At 36.2% G+C, this 8,942-nt stretch overlaps 1 protein-coding gene across 20 annotated transcripts in view; it reads left to right on the top strand.

The window, feature by feature from the left end:
* Window positions 1-7,334, top strand: part of ELF2 (E74 like ETS transcription factor 2) — a 95,352-nt gene extending 88,018 nt beyond the window's left edge. For 18 of the 20 annotated variants that reach the window (XM_087437617.1, XM_087437605.1, XM_087437608.1 and 15 more), the window contains 3 exons: window positions 2,984-3,176; window positions 4,061-4,408; window positions 5,129-7,334. In XM_087437617.1, the coding sequence (XP_087293743.1) occupies window positions 2,984-3,176; window positions 4,061-4,408; window positions 5,129-5,756 (1,169 nt within the window). In that variant the 3' untranslated portion in view covers window positions 5,757-7,334. The remainder of the gene's footprint in view (window positions 1-2,983; window positions 3,177-4,060; window positions 4,409-5,128) is intronic. The other 2 variants (XM_004426489.3, XM_004426490.3) reach the window with 1 other exon arrangement.
* Window positions 7,335-8,942: the final 1,608 nt, after the last annotated feature.

Consider the following 8,942-nt stretch of genomic DNA (forward strand, 5'->3'; position numbering starts at 1 on the left):
AAGCCTACCAATAAATTTAGTTAGACAAAAAAATCCAGTTACAGTGAACTCTCATTTATTCAGGAACTGATAATTCAGTTTGAAACGGATTTAGGATACTTTTATTTCCTTGTCTGTCTTTGGTCATTTTACATTTCTGACATCTTAGGTTTTATCTTCCAATTTATATTGAAAACTTTAAAACTAACATAATAGTAAATATTAGAAAGCTCAACTGTAAATATACAGTTATTACTGTTTTTGTGTGTGTGTGTGTGAGGAAGATCAGCCCTCAGTTAACATCTACGCCGCCAGTCCTCCTCTTTTTGCTGAGGAAAACTGGCCCTGGGCTAACATCTGTGCCTGTCTTGCTCCACTTTATATGGGACACCGCCACAGCATGGCCTGACAAGCGGTGCATCGGTATGCGCCTGGGATCCAAAACCCGGGCCGCCAGCAGCGGAGCACGAGCACTTAACCGCTGCGCCACCGGGGCAGCCCCGCTATTACTGTGTTTTACAAAATTATCATCAGTGGTATCTCTTGTACTCAAAGACCTTATGCTTAACATTGGAGAAAACTTTGTGATGACCTATTTTTACCGATCAAAATCACCTTGGATTAAAATTTCAGTCTTATGTTACTAAACTTCAGGCAACATGTAATGTGAAAATTAAAGTCACACCTGGATTAAAAATCCGACCAGTGTTTCCTTTTCTGCAAAATTATGATAATGTCTGCATAGGCTTAATGAATTACCTTGTCTGATAAAGAAGGCTTCCCTTTCTGAATTCTCTTTTCCTTAAAACCAGAAATAGAATTATTAATTTTGAGTTGGGGATGGGGGTGGAGCATTTAAAAATAACCAGAGGAATGTTGATGACTCTAATTAATTCAACAGACATGGAAGAATCAAGATCCTTATTATGTACAAGGCATTGTCTATGTTGTACAAAAATTTCTTCCAGAATAAGTTCTTTGCTCATTTTTATTATATCCACTCATAGGGCTTGATAATCTCCTGGTCATAAACAAAATAAAAATCTCCCAGTTGTACATCTTGATGTAATTTTAAGTTATGCAGTTTAATAGTAAGAGTTTTTAGGTATTGATGCTGATGTAATAGAGCTTCAGAGACACAGATGTAACATTGTGAAGTTGCAGGTTAATCTTTTTAGGTCAAGAGATGCACACTGGGCTCAACCATGAGTTAATAGATTTATTGAATTTTCAGGGAAATCCCGAATGAAAATGAAATGCTAGAAGAAGAGCATCAGTGTTTCTATTGAGTAGCAGTGGCTTAGTTTGGAAGCCTCTCACCCCTTAGAGGTTCTTCCCATGTAGCCTGTTACTTGGATCTGGATTTGAAGATAATAAAGGGATAGTGAGTAGGAGCCTAGAGATGACCTGGTGACTCAGTGGTGGCATATGTATTCTAATCTTCTCCTCAGGATTCTTTTCTGTTCTTTCATCAATTTAAGAACCTCTGCACCTAGAGGCTTATGAAGGGAATAAAAGAAAGACAGTAGCCTGAAAAGCCTGGTCTTCTCATAACCACTTCCCACTACTCTTCCCCCCTTCCAAAGGAAAAAAAAGTGATGCTTTCTTCCTTTTGGGATTAAGTTCCTTATTTTACCTACTCAGATTCCCTCCTTTTCTTCTATGCTAATCTTACCCATCTTCCAGGACTTCATGATGTCTTACCAATCCACTTTATTTTCACTCCTGAAATCCCGGACATTATTTTCTATCATGCATTTGGAATATAAGTATGCATTGCCTTGTGAAAGATCTTATATTGTTTCAAACTGTTGTTTATTTCTTGTATTGTTGCTTAACTGGTTGTCTACTTTTTTTTTTCCTTCCCAACTAAATCGTAAATTCCTTGAGGCAGGGACCAGGTTTTAAAAGCTTCTCTATATTCTCTGCTACACTAAAGCATAGTATGTGATGAATAAGTTATTTTATTCTGCAGAAATATTTTAATATTTCCTCATGTTCATATCCTGCTTATAGCAGGATCAGATGTTATATATAGTTAACATTTGATGAATACTTGACTAGTTTAAGGAATTGCCATATCGCTTTTTAGTATTTACTGTTTAAGGAGTTAATATTTTAAGACTGAAGCACAGATGTGTTTAATAACTGAGTTGTTCATATATAATGAAATCTTGCTAATATATTACTTATCTTCACTGTACTGATCAGTAGAAAGAGATTAGCAATTTTGAAAAATCCGTTTTTGGAAGCAGTAGCTTTCATTGCTATCAAATCTAAATTGATTAGTAGTCCAGAGGATAATGAAAGAGGATGTTTAAAGGGTCATGGATAGTTAGCACTTTATAAGACATGTACCTCATAGTTCATGCCTATAGGTGAATCAAAGAAAAGTATGTTTCTTACAAAAAGGCCCTAGGACTGATACCTAAAAGTTATGTAAATTCCATTGCATATTGCTTACCTTTTCAATAAATTAATAAGTGCCTTTTGATGAATTTTGATCATGGAATTTGGGCTTATCATATAATAAACATATAGGTGCAAATAAATTTATTTTATTCAGAGTTTAAATCTGTAAATTAATAACTTTAATTCTGTTTAATTTAGGTTCACTTCGTGCTATGTATTATGCCATTGCCTTTACTGAACTCAAAATCTAGGGTAGGGTGATATATGACAGTACAAAATCCAGAACCTCTATTATATTAGTATCGTAACTGGAAACATATAGGGTATTATTTTTAAAAACCAACAAACAAGTATATTTAGGATTTTTATGTTATAATGAAAGATACTTTATATGTTATTTACTAGACAGCACAATTTGACACTGCAAATGATTGCTGATATAGTCAAGTACTTAATGACAGACTTAGTACATTTGTGTTTCACCAGTAATAAATGGATTGATTTTTATCCATCATAATTAGATACTTGCTTTTAATTACGTATTTAATTATGTAGATGAATTTTTGATCAATGTCTATCATTGTTTTCAAAGGAAACACAACCTATTTGTGGGAGTTTCTTTTAGATCTACTTCAAGATAAAAATACTTGTCCCCGGTACATTAAGTGGACTCAGAGAGAAAAAGGCATATTCAAGCTTGTGGATTCAAAGGCTGTCTCTAAGCTTTGGGGAAAGCATAAGAACAAGCCAGACATGAACTATGAGACTATGGGTCGAGCTTTGAGGTAAGAACACAAAAGAATGAGTTTTCAAACAAAACTTATCTCTTTATGTTGTCTGTTAGCTGTTTAAAGAGGAGCTCTAAAAATCCTTTATTATAACTTTTAACTTGGGGGGATATTCTAGGAACTTCTTTGATTTGGAGGTGGATGGGAAGAGATGAGTTTGGTCTAGAGGTCTAAAATTGCAATATCATTGGAGAATCCATTTTTGCAAAAAATGTGCTTTTGCACTTAGGACTATTCCTTAATAGAAATTTAAGTTGTAGACCTTTAAGAAAATTAAACCCAAAGGAAGCACAGTTTCCAAATTGTTAATTTGCTTTTTACTCCTGCGAATTTGTTGTAATGGATTTATCTTGATATGAAAATTTCTCTATAAGTTTTGTCAGTTTGAGAAACCCACAAAATGTAATGTACATGGTTTGTAATGTATTTGGTTTCTTCTAGGATGTGTATCAATGCATACATAGTTTATGTGACAGTATTCACATATCCCACAGATTCATCTCTACTACGCATGGCGTAGGTGATTTTTCCACATAACATCAGATTGTTTTTATAACGTATGTAAATCAGAGTTGAATTTTTACTCCATAAAATACAGTAAAATATTCTTTATTTAGGTTAAATTACTTCCTTTAAGAAAGAGAATGAACTTTTAGCAACTTTATAGATCTTAAGCTATAAATGACCTATGGCACCAGGTTCCAAGTTCATTCCTACTCCAAATTCTTAGCCTTTTGAACAATCCAGGCAGTAAGAGCTCGTTTTTCATATTTCTTACAGGAATAAGTGAATGTTCTGTTAGTATCCATGCTACATGGTGTTTTTTTTTTTGGTGGAAAAATGTAATACACTTGATTCATTTAGTACTTTTTCCCTTACAGATATTATTACCAAAGGGGTATTCTTGCAAAGGTTGAAGGACAGAGGCTTGTATATCAGTTCAAGGATATGCCCAAAAACATAGTGGTCATAGATGATGACAAAAGTGAAACCTGTAATGAAGATTTAGCAGCAGGTACTGATGAAAAATCATTAGAACGAGTGTCACTGTCTGCAGAAAGTCTCCTGAAAGCAGCAACTTCTGTTCGTGGTGGAAAAAACTCGTCTCTAAACTGCTCCAGAGCAGAGAAGGGTGTAGCTAGAGTTGTGAATATCACTTCCCCTGGTCATGATGCTTCATCCAGGTCTCCTACTACTACCGCATCTGTATCAGCAACAGCAGCTCCAAGGTAAGTGAGGGAAAAAACCATTAGGTGTAATGTATTGACTTTTTAGAAAGCTCCTTGGCAAAAATGATGTTCCTTTTTTAATATTAGCATTCTAAGAAGCCACTGTTGTCAGCACTTTGAAGAGTGCTTGATATTTTAAATGTATTTTGTTGTTATTAAAGTGGATGTCTCATCTAACCTGAATTGGTTTTTATGGTTTCAGAGATGGAACTTAATATGGGCTTTAGTTTTTTTTTTTTTTTTTCTTTTGTGAGGAAGATTAGCCCTGAGCTAACATCCATGCTAATCCTCCTCTTTTTTGCTGAGGAAGACTGGCTCTGCGCTAACATCTATTGCCAGTCTTCCTCCTGTTTTCCCCCAAGCCCCAGTAGATAGTTGCACATCATAGTTGCACATCCTTCTAGTTGCTGTATGTGGGACTCGGCCTCAGCATGGCCGGAGAAGCGGTGCGTTGGTGCGCGCCGGGGATCTGAACCCAGGCCGCCAGTAGCGGAGTGCGCACACTTAACCGCTAAGCCACGGGGCCGGCCCTGGGCTTTAGTTTTTTAAGTATATTTATTTCATGGTATTTTATATTCTAAACTTCAGGGATTGTCAGTATATCTATAAGATTTGGGAGCACTAGTTTTGTACATTTTAGATTTGCATTCATCTTTTTGCTCATGAGACCTATTTTCTAATTTAGTATTAAATATAATCAACTTTTTTTTTATCTACTAGGACAGTTCGTGTGGCAATGCAAGTACCTGTTGTAATGACATCGTTGGGTCAGAAAATTTCAACTGTGGCAGTTCAGTCAGTTAATGCAGGTGCACCATTAATAACCAGCACTAGTCCAACAACAGCAACCTCTCCAAAGGTAGTTATTCAGACAATCCCGACTGTGATGCCAGCTTCTACTGAAAATGGAGACAAAATCACCATGCAGCCTGCCAAAATTATTACCATCCCAGCAACACAACTTGCACAGTGTCAACTGCAGACAAAGTCAAATCTGACTGGATCAGGAAGCATTAACATTGTTGGAACCCCACTGGCTGTGAGAGCACTTACCCCTGTTTCAATAGCCCATGGTACACCTGTAATGAGACTATCAGTGCCTACTCAACAGGCATCTGGCCAGACTCCTCCCCGAGTTATCAGTGCGGTCATAAAAGGGCCAGAGGTTAAATCAGAAGCAGTGGCAAAAAAGCAGGAACATGATGTGAAAACTTTGCAGCTGGTACAAGAAGAAAAAGCGGCAGATGGAAATAAGACAGTGACCCACGTAGTGGTTGTCAGTGCGCCTTCAGCTATTGCCCTTCCTGTGACTATGAAAACAGAAGGACTAGTGACGTGCGAGAAATAAAATAGCAGCTCTACCATGGACTTTAGACTGTTAGTGATAGTACTAACATAAATATTTGCAAGGGATGTCATCAAGAAAAGTCAAAAGAAGACTTTAAAACATTTTTAATGCATATAAGAAAACAATCAAACTTACTGGAAATAAATTACCTATCCCATGTTTCAGTGGGAAATGAACTACATATTGAGATGCTGACAGAAAACTGCCTCTTACAGTAGGAAACAACTGAACCCATCAATAAGAAAAAGGATTGAGAGGGACCAAGCAACTCACTACAATATCAAGTTACACTAAGACTTGGAACACTAACATTCTGTAAGAGGTTATATAGTTTTTGGTGGGGAGGGGTTGGGATGGGTGATCTCATTGTTACATATAGCAATTTTTGATGCATTTTATATGCATACCAGCAATTATTACTGTGTTCACACAGAACTCACTTAACTGGTGCTATGTGGAGACTCTGCTAATATAGGTATTTTAGAATGTGAATTGAAGGATGGATCCAAAAACTTCAGAAAGAGGATAGCAAAAAAGATCTAGTGCGAATTTTTTTTATATATATCATATAGCTTAAGCTGATTTAAAACAAAGGCCTTAGACTAATTTTCGGTTTTCTTTATTGAAATAAGCTAATGGCTTGTTTGTGTAAAGCTTTTTTATTAAAAGAAAAATTTTAAAAATCTTGTACCTAGCACAGTATTGTTATAGAATTTACATGTAACATTTTATATGGTAGTTTAAGTCTGTCAGTTTCTTAATTGTGGACAAATTAACAGTTGGCTCTGGCCTTTTGCTGTAACATGCCTGTGTCACTCACTTAGCCCTGGCATCTGTGCAGACATATCAGTTTCAGTTCTACCGTCACTTGGAAGTTAAGGCTCAGCATGAATTTTTGTCAGGTAGCTCTAATACCTGGAGTTTTCTTTCTTTTTTTTGTTTTAGTTGAAGTTTAAGAGGGAAAGTACCAGTGTTCAGATTTGAACTATAATAGTTTGTATATTCAACATTTGAAGTATATTCTATTTTGTTGTACTCTTGTTTCAAAGTGTATTCAAGTAGGTTTTCTGAAATATAGAAATGAAATTTATCTTGTGTTTTGGTCTCTGGTGATATTTATAACAATATTCAAAAGCTAGTATAGAGACATTGTTTTAGTTAAGTAATAGAAGTCCTACTTCTCCTTCCCTACTACTGCGTGAAGAAATTCTACTTATTTTGTTCCATTACATTAATATTTGGCAAATACCTGCATGTTGCCACTTCCTTTCTAATTACTATCAGGAACTATAATGTTCTACTTTCATACCATAATGAGTTTACCATTTTAATGTTGGCCACACTTAAAGAATTTATATTTCAAATCAGACCATTTGTTTCTTGGTTAGACCTTTTGAAGGTTAGGAAGAACAATGTTTTTACAAATTTGGAAGTGGAGGTCCCAGAGGGATTACATGAATTTCCAAATTTCACACCAAACTAGGTCCTGTGATTCCACATCTTAATGCTCTTTCTACTACAAAGCAAAGTTGTCTATTTTTACATCTTTTAGAAATTTAAATAAACTGATACTTAATATTTTGTGGCCTTTAATTGTGCATTTGATCAGATACTACTTAGGTCGACAAATCTGTATAAGAGCTCCCTGCGTAATCTTTTATCTTTTCCATAAACATACCTGATGGTACTTTATAATAAAAGTTCAAAGAAAAACTCACTTGATTGTTAGCCCATTTGGGAGTTAAACTCAAATTCTGCCTCCTTTTAAAACATTTCCTAAATATTTCAGCTTTCGAAATCTGGACTGTATGCTTTGGCACCGCAGTTTCATTTGTCGAGTCCTGTAATAACTCTTTTAGAGCAAAGATGATAGCTTATACCATAACTATACCCCTCCCCAAGTGCTGAGCATATTTGACACTCAGACCTTTATTGATTTTGATAACATGTTTCCTGAGAATCTACGTCTTGTCCTATGGAGGAGAGCTAAAGAAACAAATTTTAAGTGAGTAATTCTTTCCCCCCATGCTATATTATTAATTCTAATTAGGTTAAGCCAAGGCTACCTAGCTTACCTCCACCACTCTACCAGAATATTTTTCTGTCTCCTTCAGAATAAGTACGCCTAAGGTCTAGATTTGGGAACATACATGTTGACTTATATGCTGATCAGAGTGTTTCTGCTGATATGAAATTATCAGTGGTATGGCTTTTAATCTCAACCCTTATAAACTATAAATCATTATAACTTATATTTGCTTTTTGTGTCCAGCATATTAGAGAAGAACCATGTAACAATGGCTTGATGCACTACATTTTTCAGCCTCACCAGGCTTTTGAACATGATCTGTCCATTTATTCCTTAGGTCATCTTTCAGCAACAGTTCCAGCCTTCACCACCTTGCTTACCAAATGACCACTATACCTCTTACAGAGAACATGGAGGTCATGAGTGTGAGTGAACTCCCTCCGTTTCTGGACCCCTTGCTATAAGACCATCTACTTATTCCCAAGCATCCACCTTACCGCCTGTCTCAGAAAGGAGGCAGGTATGCCTTCCTCCTGTACTCAGCATCTCCTCCCGTTTCACACCTCTTTGATTTCCTCATTCCAACAGTTAACAGCTCATCGTTCTGTCTCTTCAGTAGCTTGCAGCCTGAATTCTGGCTTAGAAACAGTTCTTACTGAGGTCTCTAATAAGTAAATGTCAAATCAAACAGACACTTCATTTTTTCATGTGATCTTGTGCCTCAGCCTACCTCTTAAAATTCTCCTTTGGTTTTCCATGATACCCTTCTTCTGGTTTACTTCCTGCCTGACCAACTCTTCTTAGCCTACTTTGCATTCCCATTTAGTGTTAGTGCCTAACCAAAATTCTGTCTCTGGGGCTCTTTCCCTCAGAGACTAGTTGTAAGAATTAAATGAGTTAATATGTTAGGGATTTAGAACCAGTGCCTGGCATATAGCAAGCACTCTATTAAATGTTTACTATTATGATTTCACTTCAACATAACTGTTTGATAATCTCTTCTGTGCATGTGGTTTCTCCTACCAAATCTATTGTTCTAGCCTAGACTTTTAAGTCTTAAATGGGTTTATCTGATTGCCTACTGGCTGTTTCCTTCTGAATGACCAAGTGAAATCTTGTCCATCTAGAATCTGTTCCTTTTAGCTCAACAAATGACA

Source organism: Ceratotherium simum, chromosome 12 (assembly GCF_057802395.1).
Source record: "Ceratotherium simum simum isolate JZ-2026a chromosome 12, ASM5780239v1, whole genome shotgun sequence".
In the NCBI taxonomy this organism is placed as follows: domain Eukaryota; kingdom Metazoa; phylum Chordata; class Mammalia; order Perissodactyla; family Rhinocerotidae; genus Ceratotherium; species Ceratotherium simum.